Consider the following 18,969-nt stretch of genomic DNA (forward strand, 5'->3'; position numbering starts at 1 on the left):
GCAACACGTCTCACTGTTACTCGGATGTAAAATCTTATGTGTGACAAGAAGGCAACATTAGTGTAAAAGGAAGGATTTAGTTGAGTTTCCTCAGACCGAGAGAGCAGACATCTAAGCATCCGCCGAAAGGGTATTTCTTCCCGATGTGTTTTGGACTGCCAGTTTCCACCTAAAGGCCTAATTTTCATCAAGTGGCTGCTCAGCTTTGACCCTCCTCCCATCTCCCACACCATAGGAGAGAAACCCGCCCCGAGGTCGACTTTGCTGTAACCGGGAAGTTTTCATTCCTGCCAGCAAAGTGAAGCATCCATCATGTAACTAGGGGGGACCTTTTCTTACCCTCTGAAACTTTGAATGATTTGGGTGAACATGTCTGCAGGCTGGGTTGATGCGAAAATGGTAAAGAGAAAATCATGACCAGAGGGAAAGAAAGCTCCTTCAGATTCAGAGAGGCAGAAGTTTTGAGAGGCAGACGGTATCAGGCTGAATTAAAGGATACTCATTTTCCTATCATAAAACAATGATAAAATATACTGTCTGCACACACTGCCAGAAATGAACGGGTTTTAAATGTCTTCCTTTATCATCGTTTCACTAAATCCATCCACTTTGGTCACCTCTAACAAATCAAATGAATTAACTGTGACAGAAAATGATCTGTCAGTTTTGTGCATCCTGTCCTGCCACAAACCACATTCAGGGTCCAATCTGAGGATTTTTAAATCAGCAGTCACCAGAGGCACTGCCCCGTCTTTCACCGCAGGCCACTGACACGTCAGGAAATCAGTACTTTTTCCTCTTCGTGACATGTTTGGCTGCAGCAAGCTGAGTCACTGAGTGTAACTTCTTCCTCGGGTCTGCTGATATTTTCCATCTTGCCTTTCAGATTTAATCTCTCACCTATGAACACAAACACAAATTTAAAATCTGACACTCTGTAGCTCCATGTTTAACCACAGCTCCATACACTTAATGTAGTCGGATTCTAACATTAGCTCTAAGGCAAAGATTCATGAATGCTCAACATCTTCTCGTCCATCTTAGAGCATCTTATTTCCCGGACATGGAGGTGCACCCCTGAACGCCCTGCTTTTCCTTACTTTTTGCCTTTGATCTTTTGGATTTCCTTGGAGCTCAGCACCAGCATGCCATTCTTGAAACGGCCCACATGACCCGAGGGTGCCACACCAGAACCAGAGGACGACTTCTTGTCTCTGGTGGAGATAGACAAGCATTCAGGAATATTACCCACTAGTGTTCAACAAAATAGTCGGTCTGCAGGCTGTTTGTTTTATTTCTGATATGAAAACCATCAACAATAATTTAATAATATACAGATTTAAAGAAACAACGTTTCAGTTTGTCTGCCTTCTAAATCAAATTTTAGAGGAAAGTCATTTAAACTTCATACTGGGAATCATTCCTCCACTTATAAGATCCTGGAGGATGTTTAGAGACGGCCGTCTTACCCACCTTTGAGTACTTTGCTTCTTCTTCTTCTTCTTTTTGTCCTACATAGTGATGATGAAGGTTACAGTAAGAACAAAATGCATGTTTTATAAGTAATAAGTTGGAACGCTGAAGTTGCAGCTCTTACCAGCTGAACCTCCTCCTTTGCTTTCTGCTTCTTTTCTTTGATTTGCTGCTGAAGCACCTTGTAGTTGACATAGTCCTTCTTCGGTGGCTGATTAACAAACAAAAGTCATGTTCAACAGGTCTCTGGTTATTAAAGGACAAAGCAGTGGGAAGGAAAGAACATGTGTTTTTCTTACTCTGGCTCCCAGCATCACTGCTCTGTCCTGCTCAAAAATACGCTGCTGCTCCTTCTTATAACCTGTGATTCCAAAGCGATGGACCTCCAGACGAGCCTGAACCAACATGCACAAACACAGCAGAGACCCAGGATCACGGAGGTTAAGAATGTGCAATAGTGAATGTGAAAACAGAGCACCAAAAAGTGAGATAACAATAAAATCAGGTAAACTGTGAGGAAAAAGGTCACCTTTTCCAAACTGAGTTCCTCTTTCTGGTCGCTTTGCTTCTTCTCAGATATCTGAGGGGCCTTGAAGTGATGGGTGCAGACACAAAGACAAAGGAGAGAGAAGAGAAGGAAAGGGTCAACAATCAGTGGTGACATGTGGTAAATCAGGCAAAACAGCAGGTTGGAAAGAGGTCAGAGCAAAGCATGATGTCACCTGGACAACAGGTTCCCAAGATGAGAAGGACATAAAATTAACTGCGTCTGCTCCTTAAACTGGATCACAAGTCTGTTGAGGTGTGCGATTAACACCTCAGTTATCATCAGCTCATGTAAGCATGTAACAATCAATCAGCATAAAGCTACTGCTGTGAATAAATTCTGCACATTTATCACAAGATCTAACAAGCCTCCTGCACAGTGGTTTCAAAGCCTTAAAATTCTTAACCTGTTTTAAATCAACAGTCGGATGCCCAAATAAACCCCAAAACAGGTTTCATTTGATGTAATCCAACCTCCTGTTCTAAGTAGTTAGAAGATTCCAACACCAGCAGAGATGTATTACACATAATAGTGCTCATAACCTTCATGTAGAGGGGATAAGAAAGATACATTATACCATATGATAAAGGTTCTGTTTATCTCTGGTGTAAATGTGTGCAGCTAGTCCTGCAAGCGGATAAAAACACTTCCATTTCACTTCTTTCTGCTACAGCTCCAAATTACCCTCTTTTTTCCCATAATTCATATCAGTTCTACCCTGTTCATTCCCTTTTAAATACAGAGGCTATAAAACTCAGATGGCACATTCAAATACAAGAAAATCAGCTACATATGCAGCCCCCAGCATGTGGAAATAATCACTGAAAACAAAATGGTCACATCTGATTTGAAATCAATGTTTGTGCAAACATCACGTAACATGCCCCCAACCCAAATAACGCAGGCACCATGATCTGCAGGCCCAACTTTTCCTAATTCTATCAGACACAATATAACAGTCTGAACAGTTGAAAGTACTGAAGTTTTCCACCCGCAGCTGTGCTTTTAGAAACTAAGAACAGAATAAGCAGTAATAAGATAAAGCAGCGTAGACTTACAGGCATTTTGTTGGGGGCCGGAGTCTGCTTGGTTTTCAGTTTCTTTGTGGGGTCCTGAAATGTAACTACCTCCACCTGGCTCTTTCGCTGGATGGTTGGACCTTTGGAAGGCATGATGAAGTAAAGAGAGTGAATGGATAGTGACACATGGGGGGCTTATGTCATACAGCTTTGTGGTGCTCATTACCCGTTTGCTCAGTCTTTAGTTGTTGCTGTTGATGTTCGGTGCCAGCATTTTCTCCTCTGTAGTCCTCACCGTTACTGCAGATATCCCTTACTATAGGGAGCTCCTCTTCTTCCTCTTTCTCACATCTTTTTCGCTTTTTCTTCTTCTGCGGCTTCTTTTTTGGTGCTGATTCTGCATCATCAATCAATTCAATATAACCATCAAAGTGAATCCCTGGCAGGACGACACAAGCTGATACCCAGCTTTAACAGCATGAACTACTTGATGCCAAAAGATTCCTACTTACAACTAACTTTCATTTTAATAGATACACCAAGTTAAAACTAATACTGCCTTCATATTGTATATGAAGCTTTTCTTGATGCAGTTTTAGAAGCATGTAGATTAATATTCAAAATATTTAGAGCACAGTAGATCAAACAGGTTGTAAAAAAACTGATAAACAGCTTTAGTATGAAAAACTGAACATTAAAATCTTCATTGACGGGGGCATTATCATAGGATCACGTTAACAAAATGAATTTATGGTGTAAGTACACATAATTAGGACAACAGTGTTTATGCATAATACATATCTACTTATATGGTGCAGGAGAAATAAGGTTCATATACTTAAAATAAAAGGTTTGATAGAGATAAGCTAAACTCTCCACAGAGTGAAAAAAACAACAAATATTTGATGGGATTACTTCTCCTCACCAACCTTACACATTAGCTGATCAACAGGTTTTGTAATAAGGTGTTACTAGAGTTTAAGTTTTGTTCGTATTAAACTCAATAATAAGAAGACAGATTCAATTTCAGACACAACACCAGCCTTTCATAGTGGCTAGCAAAGCTAACATTAGCTAGCTACGCTTACCAAAGTCATAAAGCTTGTCCAGAACACGTTCAAGAAACAAGCAATCTTCGTCATCCCTTCCGTTTGTCTCCGAGCTCATTTCAAACTAACAGAACAAGCAGGCTTTAAAAAAAGATAGATTTTCGTTGTGAACTTATCAGAATGAATGTCAACAGACTGGAAACGCACATGGAACAACACGATTCGACCGGGATGGTCCTTTCCGGCCACCGTAGGTCAAGAAGTACGGCTATTAAAAATGCTGCGGAAATGTCAGTGCACACGCCCATGTGAACTTCTCCAGGCGCTGTTATAACTAGGATTTATGAAGTTGAACACACAAAAAAAGCAGGACCGCAGAGATATTCGTGTGCGTATAACTTCACCGGATGCAGCATTTGTTAGTGTGACACAGAATGGCGTCCAAAGCCGTTTACTTGGTATGTAAACTGTGTTTACTAAGCTAAGCTAGCTGTGCTCCCTACTGTGTCTGCGCTCATTTAAACATTTGACTCTTCACTCAAACAGATGCATGCTGTGTTCGTGTCGTAGTGGGTTGTCTTGTTGTTTATTCAGACAAAAATACGCGTATGCGATCTGGTGGTTTTACGTCGTTGAGTATCTGCACCAATACACAAGGTTTTCGGTAGATATGCTGATAGCAGAGTAGTTTTTCAAGTTCAACTAATAACCCTGAAGCTGCAGGTGTCTGCTAGATTTCTGCTCAGTCTCATTATGGTGGAGAAAATTTTTGCACCTTGAAATTGGAAGGACTTCAGCCAACTTTTAAAAAATGGGCATGTAAATTGGGAAGTTGACTCTCCTCACAAGGTTACATAATTATGTATATTGTATACGTATTATGTTTGCGTGAAAGCACTGCGTAAGAAGTAATTAAGATACCCAGGTAATAGCTGTACATAAAGATGGTTCTGGAATGACAGTATAAGGTGAAATAATGAAACTGTGACTTCTTAAATTTGCAGAACATCACTTGCAGGTTTTCACTGCTTGTTTTGACCCAACATTGAGAGCCTTTATTTGACAGAAATCCTCATGAAATGTACCAAAGTGACCAGAGCTTTGTAGACTAAGCAGGCATTAGCGTCCATTGGTAAAATTATTGGTAGTTGGGCCTTCTTAAACCCCAGACTTGCTCAATAACTTTGCCAAAAAAATGAATCGCCTGCTCTAGATTTAAACCCAAATGGCTTTCCAGTATTCTTTAAGACTCATAAAGATGTTACGTATCACATTCACATCCCCAGTTATTAGATCTTCTTCTACTTTAGCTCACTTCAAAGGGAAAATTGTGCATTTTGCCTCACTATAGTTACTTCAAAGCTGCTTCTACAGGACACGATTAACAGGCATTGTTATGAAATTAAACTCGACAGTCATACATGCACCAGGTAAAATCAGTCCTGCTTAATGCTTCTGTGTTGTTTTGTTAAAAATAACAGACCTGAAGATCTTGTCGAGTATTTTTGTTCATCAAAACTACTTCCGAGTGTTGCTTCTGTCTCTTTTCTTGTTTAAGTGCTGAATTATAACCTGCCCAGGCTATGCTCTGTAAAGCTGTAATAAATGTAGACATGCTGCATTTGCTTGGTACTGCAGATGTTGCCAATATTAAAGGCTCAACCAAAATAAAGCATTTTTCTAATACATTTTCCTTTTAATAGCATAGAGATCCCATGTTAAAGAAGAGAGATGACTTTGAGGACATTCTGGAGGAGAGGAGGAACTCCAGCGACCTGAGATACGCCCTCAGATGCTACACACCTGTTCTGTACAAAGAAATGACTCCCTGCACCGCCAGCGAGTTGAAAAGCATGGTGCTGCAGTCTGATCAGCTACAGTATGTCATCAGTCAGGTGATGATCTTCCTGGTTTCACCTACTGGACGTTTCTTTGGGCTTATATGTGGCCACAAGGTTACACTCAGATGTTTTCAAGTTATTTAGATAAGAACAATTTTTTACAATCCTTGTAATGACCAGGATTTCTGCAATAATTGGTGGTCTGATCTTCATCAATTAAAGCAGTTTTCACTTCTTATTTTCCCTTTATTGAACTTGTTGAGTAATCACTCAGTGCTGATGTGAAGCTCTGTGCTGATGACTTCAGAGGCTGCTTTTACATCATGCTTTCGGATGAGATGACCATGGAAGTGGGGGTTGTAGAGGGCCCCTGTCTATCTTATGTGAACTGAACCTCTGTCATAGCAACATTTATTAGAAAAGCATGAGCCTTGCATGAGGTTGGAAAAGCCTACAAAAGCTTTTCCAAAGACCTGAGCTATTAGGAAATGGTAGGAGTGGTGTAAAATAGATTCCTAATTAATTTGGAAATATGTTTTCTTAAAATGATGCAGTTTGGAGGCTTTTACAAATATTCAGATGACAAAATGATCTTTCCTGTGAGTTTACAGTCGGATCAGTTGGTGCTTTGTTCTTGTTGTCAGACATCAAAGGCTTTTTTACCAAGATGTTTTAATTGTCTGCTGGACATCTTATTTTAAAATGTCCAGGTTTCCAAAGAGAAGGGCACGACTGCAGATGAAGTCCAAACAGAGGCGTCGGCCATCTTGGATGAGATGGCTCACCGCTTGCAGCTCAGCACAATCCGCTTTTTTGCCTACATGCTCTGCAAAATCTTTAAAACTTTGTTCAGGAGCATCTGTGTCAATGAAGAAGGCATTCAGAGAGTGAGTATACAGATAGGTTGACTGTAACACAAGCACACACACAGAAAGAAAGACATATCTGACTTGTGTTTGCATCGTTAGCTCCAGCAGGTCATTCACGAGCACCCGGTGGTTCTCTTACCGAGTCACCGCAGCTATTTGGACTTCCTGCTGATGTCATACATCCTTTACACCTACGACTTGGCTCTGCCTGTTATTGCTGCCGGCATGGGTAAGAAAAAATTAAACGACACTAATTACCAGTTCATTGGGAACAAAAGTTCTACTGATCAGTTTAGTCGGGGAGACATCATTTCACTCACAGCCAGTGTTTCCTGCAGATTTCATGGGGATGAAAGTTGTTGGGGAGATGCTGCGAATGTCTGGAGCTTTCTTCATTCGGAGGTCGTTTGGCGGGGACAAATTGTACTGGGCTGTTTTCTCTGAGTACGTCAAGACCCTGCTGAAGGTAAAACGTGTGGTGATACACTGTCGATATACTGAAATGGTAACAATACACTTACAGTTCCAGTACAAACTGTTTGATTCATTCGGTTGTCAAATAACAAAGGAATGGCAATACAACCCCCACCCCTCCAAGTTAAATATTGCAAATCATTTTCTTCTTTTCCACTGAATTTCTTACTCTAGAATGGATTGGCACCAGTTGAATTTTTCCTAGAGGGGACTAGAAGCCGAACATCCAAGTCTTTAACGCCAAAGTTAGGTAAGTGCCAAGAGAAGGCATCAACACATCCACAGGATTCTATCGAAGTAACGACTTATTTAATCCAGGAGCTCTTACTGAACTGACAGTTATTTCCTTTGTGTCCTGCTCCAGGTCTGCTGAATATAGCGATGGAGCCGTTCCTTAAAGGGGAAGTGTTCGACGTTAGCCTCGTCCCAGTCAGTATCAGCTATGAGCGGATCCTGGAGGAAGCGCTCTACGCCAGAGAACTGCTGGGTGTACCAAAGCCAAAAGAGTCCACTTCTGTGAGTTATTTAAGCATCGGGCAAATGTATGTAATAAAAATAGAAGAATCATTTGTTTGCAAAGTCGTATTCTAGATTAAAAGCTGCATTTATTGAAGATTGTTTGTGTCTCAGGTGTAAAACAAGCAGAATCTGTGGTTTTTATAAAAAAAAATTTACGCAGATTTTGTATCAAAGTGTGTGTTTTTAAAGCTCATCTGTCAGGGATTGTGTTATAATACTTAAAGAAGATACTTTGATGTCTGAATGACTGTTAATGCTTATAATGATGGTTTATCTGAAGCTTATACATAAGCTCTTGTTGTTTGTGTCTCTGCAGGGTCTGTTTAAAGCCAGAAAGGTCCTCAGTGAAGACTACGGCAGTATCCACATTTACTTTGGTCAACCTGTGTCTGTCAGAAGTTTAGCTGAGGGCAGAGTTAACCGCTGCCAGTTCAACCTGATACCGAGGTGCGATACACCAACATTAAATTCACTTCAACTCTTATTCATTTATACTAGAACAAGATTACTTGGAGACTAGCTTAGAAGTCCTGGGCCTCCTCACCGAAGCTTAATAAAACATTTGCATCTTTCCCCGTTTGATTTTTCTTGGTTTTCCCTAATTCAAAGTATTTCTAACTCTCCTTAATGCCCCAGGGCTGTTCCCTCTCCATCATTATCTGTTCTGGATATTTATAACAAAGCCTTCACCTTATTGTATATGATTGCATCTGATTTATGGCTGCCTGGGCTGAAACGATCACTCTCCTTCCTGAGTGGGAGCATTTTTACTTTGGAAGGTGTCAAACCTGACAAATCAGCAGCCAGATCACTCCTCCATGAGCCATTTGCAGTGACTTGAAAAGGAGACTAACAGCAAGTGTACATTTTCAGACACATCCCCAGGAGACCTGGAGAGGAAATCAGCAGCTTTGTCAATGACTCAGCCTACAGGCTCGTTCGAGCTCAAGAGGAGAACATGGTCCTGAAGCCCTGGGTCCTTCTGGCCTCCCTGCTGCTCCAGAACCAGGCTGCGGGCCAGAAACAGGGGATGCCGCTGGAAGAGCTGATTGAGCAAGCTGTATGGCTCAGAGACCTCTCTCGGCAGTATGGAGCCTTCCTTCACTGGCCTGGTACAGTACCATCAGTGTTCATAACAATGAAGACTGTATACTGCAGTGTGATGACTTACAAAAGACCTCTTTTAAACCTCAGCTGCGAAGCTGACCTGTAAGCGTACAGAAGAACACATCTGGAACAGTTAATCTTACTGGAAATGGTGAATAATGAGTAAGAAACTTAGCTAAAAAACAAAACATTTCCTCGATATATAGCTACAGATTAGACATTTGATCAGACAGCTGTACCAGGTGTTCTTTTGTCCTGGGTCTGACTTGTCTGACATGTAACCATTTGTGATACAGTGATTTTAAAATGTGGACAGCGTCCTTGGCTTTTTATTAACACCTCACTTGAGACTTTTGGAGTTTAATGTCATGTCCACAGGCTACAGTAGAAACAAGAGTCCTGTTCAGGGCAAGCCCTGTTAAAAGGCATCTCCCATGACAGAAAGGGCAGATGCAGAGCTTTGTTCATCGATGCTTTTGAAAGGAACATAAAAGACGAGCGGGAGGTTTTCTGTTAGTGATGCATCTTATGACATTTGATGCTGCATTTTACACAAAGCAAAAAATCTTCCTGGTGAAAACTCTGAGGCTTGTGTGCAGTGTGTCTGTTAGAAGAGAATGTGGGCAAAAGCATTAAGGACAACCTCAGAATGTGGTTTGAGTCATCAGATCTGAGTGATGAGTGTGTCCACATCTGTGCTTTATGCTTTATGTGTTACCAAGGTAACCAGTTAGCAGAGCGTGTGCATGCAATGATGCGACAAAAATGAACAGGTGAAGATATATTTTGCTCAGTAAAGAGAAAAATCAAACATTTCCAGTTAAGCTTTTATGTGCATCACAGCTGCGTTATATTGTGGGAAATGTATGCTGACTGAATTTATTTCATGTGCATTTGTTGTTACACTCGCTTGGAAAAAAAAATGATGCAAGCTTATCCATAAAAGTGCATTTATGTATGAGATTTTTTTAAAGTGATGCGGTTAATGCCCAGTTTCAGGACCTTTTCTTCTCTGAAGCCTCTGTGGTTGCAGATCCACTCTGTTCCTCTTCTACTCGCCCTCCCTCGTTATTCTGATATTCTGACTTTTCTTTCTTTACTTCAGACCATGTTCCTCCCTCCGAGGTGGTTTCCTCCAGTCTTTCCCTTCATCGAGGGCTTGTCAGGATCTCAGAGGGAAAAGTTCAGCTCGCTTTGGAACAAGGTTTGTTTGATTTTTTTTTTTTTTTCCAAAGTGAAGTGAGTTCCTTTCTCACTGGAATATGACTTTCATGTAGATACCTGTGTGCAGGAGTAACATTTTGCCAACTAGAAAAGCCTGCTAAACATACCAAAACAATGTGGGCTGGCATATAACAGGAACAAATGCAAATAAATCCTGTCTTTAAGGAGGACGAGCCGGAGCAGGGACGCCTCACAGTGCCGTCACACCAGAAGAGGAGCTTTTGAGCCAGGCTGTGGTCATACTGTCCTGCACCTCCTACAGGAACCAGGGGCTTCACGTCTTCCTCCGACCAGCGCTGGTAGCCTCAGCTATCCATACAGCGACCTCCAACAGGAAACGTAGGACTGCCACTCTTCCACTCCTCTGTCCATTTGATCTTTGTCAGTACGGTTAGCAACACCGGGGTTGTAATTAGGACCTCTGTTTTCACATTTTTAGAGGAATGTGTGTTAACCTGAAGAAATAAAGGCAGCAGAAAGTATTTTTAGCATTTAAATTTTTTTAACGGGTCTGTTTGAATCCCATCTACTTGATTGCTCTTGCAAAGGCTTATGTCACAACTGGGTCCCTCCGTTGGTCCCAGGATTGTCGTCTAGCAGCTCCTACACCACGCCTAAGACAATCCAAACTCTTTTCATGTGTCGTCCCACGATGGTGGAATGACCTACCGAGCGCTACCAGAACAGGGGCGTCCCTGTCTATCTTCAAGAAGCTCTTGAAAACCCAGCTCTTCAGAAAGCACCTCCTATCCTAGCACTTACCTTGTACTTCCCTACCCCCTCTATCTCTGCACTTTATCTTTCTGCACTTTCTGCTCTGTCACCTCTGACAGAGTCAGACTATTGGGTTCCTCCTATGTAGTTTATTGTTAGCTTTATATAGCTTGTTAAATCTTCATTTGTATGTCGCTTTGGATAAAAGCGTCTGATAAATACATAAACATAAAATGTTTTGACTTGTTACTCTACTTGTGTGTGTCTGTGTGTGTGTGTGTGTGTGTGTTTTCCAGAGGAGGTGTTCAACAGCTTCACCTTCTTGAGGAACATGTTTTCCAATGAGTTCATCCTGTGTCCTGGAGCGGCGGTGCAAGTGAGGAGATGGACCTAACAAATGTTGGCTCAACTGCTTTGTGCCCATTCCAACTTGTGTCTTATTCTGGCTGTTGTGTGAGTTGTAGGACTTTGAGGAGGCCTGTTACCTGCTGGTGAAGAGTGGGGATCTGCAGATAAACCAGCAGGAGATTCTGGTAACAGAGAGAGGACACAGGACGCTAGCCTTCCTCACCAGTATTCTGGATCCCTTTCTACAAGGATACCAGGTGAGGGACACACACACACACACACACATGCTGCATAATGTTGGCAGCTGTGTCATATTTTGTATGCAACAGGGACAAATGCATAATAGACTACTTTTTAGCCATTTGCAGCAAATATTCTTGCTGTTGTGATCTAACAGCATCACGACTACTGAAGACAGTTTGTGCATATGATCAGTATCAAGCTGCTTATGTCAAAAATCTAGAAAACAAGAATAACTGTGTTGTCACACAGTGGTGTGTGGACTACAGTCTTGAAGCCTATAGTTCTGCATTTGGCCATTGCTGTCACACAGTCCATAATGAAGCATAACTGTAAGTTACTTTGGAAACTGGCCACAGAGAACAAGACAGTTTTTTTTTTTTAGTTCAAGGCTGTAAACGTGTTCATTTTAGTTTAACATTGAGCACTTTAACATGAGGGTCTATGCAGACTGACTGCCTTTCCTTAAGGGACCCTTAAAGGAACTGCAGTGTTTTGACACTTCCACATTGACCTAAATTTTTCTCCTTGCAGACTCCAAACATGCACTGAAGTCACAAATCTTTGTACTTACAGACATGTGAGAGCTGTATACTTCTACAGAGAATTCAGTAAAGGAGGTCTGCAAGCTTGATGATATTCCAGATGCATCCGAATATGTGTAGTATTTATATCAGTGGTCAGTAGCCTAAACTGCTCTCTCTGATGTGTTGCAACAAATATTCTTCTTCTTCTTACACAACCCACCTGAGCACCACTCTGGAGTTCAACTGGAATGTCTGGAAAGTAAATTAAGACAAATCTCATAAATCAGTATGTTTTTCACAATGAAACAGAAACCAAATGTTCAAAGTGAGCCATTTTACAATTAAAAAAAATATGAGCTCATCTTTAATTTGATGACAGTAACAAAGCAACGAAGGGTACTAAGCAGAAACAGCTGGAAGAAGCTAATTAAACGCAGATAATTAGCTTAAGTGGCAACAGGTTTGTAACATGACTGGGTATATATGATGTCTGTGATCATCAGGCTGTGAGGAACAGCATTAAAAATGGGCAGTTTTGTCACAGACTGTGAACACGGCTCACCGTAACATCCACAAATGCAGGTTAAAGCTCTGTCAGGCAGAGAAGAAGCCACATGTGAACAAGAAAAGTTGCTCTTTTTTGGGCCATAACTAAAGTGGAAAACGGTTCTGTGGTCAGACAAATCAAAATTTGAGGGACCATCCGGTTTGTTATCAGCACTCAGCTCAAAAACAAGCATCTCTCACGGTATGAGGGTGGAGGCATCTGGAAAAGCTCCTCCACAGGTTTCAGAGCAACGTCTGCTCCCATCCAGATGACGTCTTTTTAAGGGAAGGACTTGCATATTTCAGCAAGACGATACTAAACCATATCCTGCATAACTACAACAGCATGGCTTCGTAGTAGAAGAGTCCGGTTCCTGGACTGACCTGCCTGCAGTCCAGATGTTTCATCACCTGAAAACCTTTAAAATACAACAAAGAAGACCCAGGACTGCTGAGCAGCTGGAATCAGACACGAATGAGACAACATTTCTCCTCCAGAGGCTCAGCTGCTGGTCTCCTCAGGTCCCAGATGTTTACAGACTGATGTTAAAAGCAGATGGGATGCTACACAGTGGCAAACATGGACCTGTCCCAATGTTTTTTAACAAGTTGCTGCCATCATGTGCAAGAGGAGCTCATATTTTTGATGAAATGGGGAAATGTTTCTATGTTCTATTGTGAATAAAATATTGATTTATGAGATCTGCAAATCACTGCATTCTGTTTTTATTGACATTTTACACACTTTAAAGGAATCAGGGGTTCAGTCGTAAGCATTCATTACAGAAGATGTCCTGCTGTGGTCCCAGGTGGTGTGCAGGTTCCTGTGTGAGGAGATGACAGAGGGTCTGACAGAGAAGCAGTTCGTTCCTGCTGTCCGGAGGTTCATCATCAAACATCTACTAACAGGTTTTTCTCTTTTTGCTTCCTTATTTCTCCTGGTGTTCATTTTTGTGTGTTTTTGATAAATGTGAGTTGCTTGTTTGCGTGTTATCCAGGCAGACTAAGATACGCCGAGCTGTTATCGTCAGACCTTCAGAAGAACGCTCTGGCAGCTCTGCTGAGACTTGGAGCTGTGCGGAAACAGAAAGGGTAAGTTTTTATCGTGGGTGTGGCTGTTCCTGGTTGGCTTTATTGGCTGAAGCAACTTAAATCACAACCCCCACTGCAGTGGATCTGTGTAGGAATCATTGTCATATTTAGGATGCTAGGATAGGAAAAATCCTAGCATCCTAAAAATGTATTTATTTTTCTAAACCTTTTTCCAGTTTAGTTGGCTTTAAACAGAATATTTTTTTTTTTGTCATAAAAAATGAGTTTCAACTTTAAATATTTGTGAAAGCTTTGCTTTGTTGACCTGACTGCTCTTTGTTAATATGGCTCAGCCTCGACCCACTCATGTTTCTTAATCACTCAGTTGCAGACATTTTTACAGTTACAGATCCTCTGTCCATTTAAAAAGTGTCAATCTGCCACTACTTTTAATAAGAAATAAGCTTTATTACCCTGATAAGCTGCTGCCCTGCGGAGACTTCTCCTTTGTGCTGAAAATAATGGACCGCTTCACTGTTTTCACCCCAGAGGAAAGGAGGAGGGGTCTCTAAAGGTCAACACAGTGATGGTGAACTCACTGGAAGACACTCTGGGTAAGAAACTGGCTGTCAGAGAACATATTGTTTCAGCTCTCACAAGGCAAATGAATCTATGAATCTAATCTTTGTCTCTCTGTCCAGGAGGAAACCTTCCCACTCAGAAGGCTCTTGTCGCTCGCCTTTAACTCCATGACCTCGTTAGCCAAACGGACGCCCGAGTGTGACGGTGTCGCGCTGCTCTACCTGGAACAGCAAGAGTAAGCCGGGTGAAGCACAAAGGCAGCCCGAAGTCACTGATGTCTGTGAGAGATGGAACAAAACAGTTGCATCTGGAGACAGCCCAACCACTTTTTCTAGATATTTTCTATCATTTCTGTATCTCTCCTCTTTGGCTCCTTCTTTCAAAATGTCTTTCTCAAACCGTTTTCACACATGAACACCGGAGATGTTCAGGAAACTGTGTGACCAAGCACATCACCGCGGGTGGCCCTCTGCTTGAGCTGCTCGCTCCCAACTGGAGGCACCATAAGGGTGTGCAGGGGAGCGGCTGTCTCGAGCGCGCAGGAGGCAGCACGTGATGCAGAAATGATGCCGTGTTTGCTTTACAACATGCTGAGAATAGCAAACAGGCTCCTTATTGTGTCTGATATGAGCACTGCTTGTATCTGTTCGTATCTATGGCAGCAAGTAGAAAACAGCAGACAGGTCAGCAGAAAGAACAAACTCACCAGCACACGTGCGCTCTGGAATATCTGCCGCCACGTTTGTGTCTCCCTCCGAGGCTCTGCTGGGTGCCGCCGCTCCGGAACATCTCTGGAACATTTCAGGGCTCCTGTGTGAAAGCGGTGGCAGAAGCTTCTCTTTAACGAGCCCATTTATAAACCTACATTAATCCAGATGACGAGTGAAGCCTTCAAAGCCGTGAAGCTTTGGTCATTCAGCTCATTGTGAATAACAAACCTTTCACTATGAGCTGCCCTGAGAGCTTCTGGATGTGCCAATATGACTCATAATAGTAGCCATTCCCAGTTTTAGTCCCCCATTTCCTCTTCCTTCAGCTTCCTTCTGTCCTTGACTGTTGGTCTCTTCCATTCTTTTGTGCACTTTAATGAAATGACTCTGCCTGTGTGGTGTGGACCTATAACTTAACTCTATCTACATGCTGTTGTTTCGTGTTGTTTTTGTGATGCACATTTTAACTTTCGATCAAAAAAGCCCTTTCACTGCTCAAAGCAGAGTTTTTATCTTTTGAGTTGAACTTGCCACAGACCCAACTCCTAACTAAAGAACATCTTTCACCAGTTTCTATATTATATTATCCTCTTTGGTTCAGGTTACTACCCATCCACTCGTCTGTTGCCATGACTCCCAGCTACTTTGTTTACACAGTGGATGTATGGTTATGGTGGTTTGAATAAGTTGCCAAACTTCTATAAAGAAAAGCTGAAGCGAGACCATCTACACCAGAAGATCATGTTTTAAGTTTTTGTTTGTTGGGAAGAATTTCTCATGTTGTCAAGTCTAGAATAGTTACTGTTGAAGATGTTTTCTTTTTAGAAGTGATTCACACTTTATACACTTTTGTTACACGGGAAGGAAAAAAGGAAAATTTCAAAATGAAACTCAGGAACAATAAATTCTAATGAAATGTCATCGAAGTAGGCCAATTGATTTTAAGGTGTGCAGCTTTTTTTCTTATCTTTTCGAAATTAAAGCTAGATTCAATGAAACATATCCATATTGGAGTATTTAATGGAAACCAGTCAAGAAGTCGCATCCCAGCGTTGGCAGCAAATTTAATGACCGAAACGGGCCAAACTGCTTCAGATGCAGATAAATTTAATTTTGGAAACGCAGCAGGTGTAGTTTTAGTGTTGATGCCTTGTTTCCACATAACTCTCAAATCAGCCAGACATGTCTTCATTCCTTTAGGAATCCCTGTAAGGTTTGCAAATCCCTCCACTCTTAACTTTTGTGGTGGATTTCAGAGAGACTGTGCTTTGCGTCAGGAGCTAGAAAAACAAATTATCTTACAAACTACTCACTGAGCATGTGGACGATCAAACTTTTGATGCCGTTTCACAGGCATATTCAGGTAACATGACACAGAAAAGCAGCTGTGTGACATCTGTCGTAGATCAGTGTCCTTTAATGATGTCACACTACATGTCACACTATGTGCTTCATGCACATGTAAAAAAAAAACGATAGAATACATTCAGAACTTGTAGAGCCCGAAGTTCTCATCTGTCTGTAAAGAAATTCCCTTTCTCTTGTTGAACACTGAGGTTTGTGGCCCGTATGTTATGAGCATCGTACAGAACTGTATGGAAATGAGGGATGAGACGGTGCTCACATGGTTTTTAGCTGCCAGCTACCATCCATTAATATTACACTCTTTAATTATTTACAGCAGTATTTGGATGCTGTCCATCACCTTGTAAAATGGGTCTTTTTTTGACTGATTCCAAATACTTCAGTATTGATTAAAATATTGATAAATGAAATGAGGGACAGTAGCTCATTTATGACGGAAGCTGCTGCTGCTAACAGCAACAACTAAAGAAGTGCTTCACAATTGAACTGCCAAAGTTAGATTAAGATGATAACGTTACAGTGCTCAGATGGTTTAACTTTAACTCTGTTTCTCTATTTAAACCTGACTATGATGTTAAAACTGCTAGAAGACAACATCGGTGCAGACAAATGCACAAAACCTCAGTCCAATGTCAATCCTGTGTGGCCCAAGTTGAAGTTACCTTGTTTATACATCTTCAATAAATGTCAAGTCTGATGTTAGAAAATAAAGAAAAGCTCCTTCCCTGCTTTCCCAAAACCAATCTCCTGTAGCTTCAGCCTATTGTTGCTTTTGTTCAGCTTGGTTTTCAGTCACAAAGGTGAATCCAAGCAGCAAAGCAGCTCTGTTATAAAGAAATATAACAACCATCAGGTCTACTTTGTGCTATATATATATTTTTTAATATAATGTCTGAGCTTTTGATTTGTCAGTGTGTCCATTTCTGCATTTAACTGTGTTATATCACAGCGTGAGGCCTTTTAGCGCTGAATGTACAGGCTGGTGAAATACAAAAGCATGTAATAATAAAGCATTTTGAGATGCAACTCTCCGCCATGGCAGTGTCTGTTTGGTCGATGGACTGGGTTGTGGGGTGGGGCCCATCATCTCACTGTCAGTTCTCCTGTGGCTCAGATAGTTGAGAGAAAAGTGAAGTGTTGATATCGTTTTAATGCAATATAATGCTAAAGTGTTCCATTTTGAATATGGCATCTTATTTTTCTATAACCAGTACAACACAGTCTCTGCACAAATTCTGTATGCCAATGTTTTCTATCTGACCATCCTGGCTGCTGTAATACTGTGAATTTCCTCACTGTGGGACTAATAAAGGGCTGTCTTATCTCATCTTAAACTGTTCTTTTTTAATACAAACTCAGTGAAAATCTGAGCTTTCTGAACTCTGAATCTGATGAATGCAGCTTTAACTTAAAGTTCCATAACTGCTCGTCTCTCTTTGTGCACATATTTAGTTATAGAGCAACACTTCGCAAATCAAGCTTACATATAGCGTTGTTAGTTTGATTGACAACTTCACCTTTCCCCCTTCTCATCCAAAAAGGTCCTGAAACTGTGGCAGAGCTGTGAAGTTGCATGGACTAGTTGAGATTATCATCCATTTGTCCACAAAAGGAGCCCTACCTGCCTTTATACAGGGCCTTATTCCTCTAATCCAAAAACGACTCTTGAAACTATCCCTTCCTCATGCCCTTTAAGCTCTTGTGTCATCCTACTAAACCCATGTACATGTTCTGCTGTACCAGGGATTAACTACAGAGTCCCTGTCACTGCTCAGATGAATTTAAAGCTCCTTCAAACAAATATGAATGGGCTAAATTTTGTCACAATGTGTTCAAATATTGTCACTGAAATGTTGAAACCACAGCTTAATAGCAAAAAATAAGATGCAATGCCCTGAATTAAAGAAGACTTGAAGGCTCGTGAATCCTATAGAAGCTTTAAAAAAAGGGGGGGAAATGTGAGTAATTCTGTATATACTTGCTTGGATAAAGAAAAATGTCATGTGAAGGATTTCAAATTCAGGTTTCAGTAACAGAAGAGCTGCAGTCGTGTTCCCACAGATAAACACCACATAGAATAGTCCCGTGATGTAGAAAAGTCTGTATCATGTCAAACGTTCAAATGAAGCTGAAAAGAACGGGTGTAATCTCAAGTTATTACATATAACCAACCTGTAGGTGTCAGGCTTGCCTCTCTGTGAGCATTCAGTTCACGGCAGCTCGTTTCTGTGTGTCTCACACACACACTCACACACTGTCACGGCAGTATTTTTCATCATGTTTTGTGGCGCTGCTGCTGACTAAGAGACTGCTGCCAGCAGATCCACCACTTTCCATCCATATTGCCCTTTCTTTCATACTCCCTCAGTCTCTGACAAATTATAGGTTCATCTAAAGTTGCCATACAAAATTGCATATATACACACTGCAGTCCATCCATTCATCTGCCCTTCGATTCATCCATCCCCGAGTTCGTTTCTTCTGCTTTCTCTTCCTCTCCATGTGTATCCGTCTCTTGGAGGTGGTGTATGATAGCGTCAGCTAGAGCCTTCTCAGCACTTAATCTGCCACATTATGACAAGCTTTTATTGAAGAGGGAGGTGAATACACACACACAGATACAGGAGACAACACCCCGATAAGCTGTTTTCTGACCTGTGGCAGCTGCCTACTGTTTTTTACAAAAGTAAGATCCCCCCCCCCCCCCACCTTTAAGTCTGATCTTTCATTTCTTTACTTTCTGTTTGTGTTCGGCATGGACCAAGAGGTTGGCTAAGTGTGAC

The 18,969-nt window shown here is 41.5% G+C and overlaps 2 protein-coding genes across 2 annotated transcripts; one reads left to right on the forward strand and one right to left on the reverse strand.

The window, feature by feature from the left end:
* Positions 1-642: 642 nt before the first annotated feature.
* fsaf1 (40S small subunit processome assembly factor 1) lies at positions 643-4,313 on the reverse strand. The gene is made up of 9 exons (XM_072361808.1): positions 4,128-4,313; positions 3,266-3,436; positions 3,079-3,179; positions 2,003-2,062; positions 1,773-1,868; positions 1,598-1,684; positions 1,474-1,511; positions 1,101-1,214; positions 643-900 (listed from the first exon to the last, which is right to left on the reverse strand). The coding sequence occupies exons 1-9, from the start codon at positions 4,204-4,206 to the stop codon at positions 897-899; spliced, it is 750 nt and encodes a 249-aa protein (XP_072217909.1). The 5' UTR covers positions 4,207-4,313; the 3' UTR covers positions 643-896.
* A 37-nt stretch (positions 4,314-4,350) lies between these two features.
* Positions 4,351-17,212, forward strand: gnpat (glyceronephosphate O-acyltransferase). Its single transcript, XM_072361803.1, has 17 exons — positions 4,351-4,546; positions 5,792-5,983; positions 6,640-6,816; positions 6,898-7,027; positions 7,137-7,264; positions 7,447-7,522; positions 7,637-7,788; positions 8,108-8,238; positions 8,665-8,903; positions 10,004-10,102; positions 10,288-10,461; positions 11,133-11,212; positions 11,301-11,441; positions 13,307-13,406; positions 13,496-13,589; positions 14,079-14,143; positions 14,231-17,212. The coding sequence occupies exons 1-17, from the start codon at positions 4,523-4,525 to the stop codon at positions 14,272-14,274; spliced, it is 2,046 nt and encodes a 681-aa protein (XP_072217904.1). The 5' UTR covers positions 4,351-4,522; the 3' UTR covers positions 14,275-17,212.
* The last annotated feature ends 1,757 nt before the right edge of the window (positions 17,213-18,969 follow it).

Source organism: Leuresthes tenuis, unplaced genomic scaffold (genome assembly GCF_036924035.1).
Source record: "Leuresthes tenuis unplaced genomic scaffold, fLeuTen1.0.hap1 SCAF_13, whole genome shotgun sequence".
Classification (NCBI taxonomy): Eukaryota; Metazoa; Chordata; class Actinopteri; order Atheriniformes; family Atherinopsidae; genus Leuresthes; species Leuresthes tenuis.

Excerpts from the sequence above, each read along its gene's own strand:
- fsaf1 (XM_072361808.1), bottom strand. The coding sequence starts at position 4,206 with ATGAGCTCGGAGACAAACGGAAGGGATGACGAAGATTGCTTGTTTCTT. Across the intron at positions 1,869-2,002 it reads AGGAACTCAGTTTGGAAAAG|GCTCGTCTGGAGGTCCATCG; the intron begins GTGACCTTTTTC and ends ATGTTGGTTCAG. Across the intron at positions 1,685-1,772 it reads CAGTGATGCTGGGAGCCAGA|CCACCGAAGAAGGACTATGT; the intron begins GTAAGAAAAACA and ends TTTGTTAATCAG.
- gnpat (XM_072361803.1), top strand. The coding sequence starts at position 4,523 with ATGGCGTCCAAAGCCGTTTACTTG. Across the intron at positions 6,817-6,897 it reads ATGAAGAAGGCATTCAGAGA|CTCCAGCAGGTCATTCACGA; the intron begins GTGAGTATACAG and ends TTGCATCGTTAG. Across the intron at positions 13,590-14,078 it reads GCTGTGCGGAAACAGAAAGG|AGGAAAGGAGGAGGGGTCTC; the intron begins GTAAGTTTTTAT and ends TTTTCACCCCAG.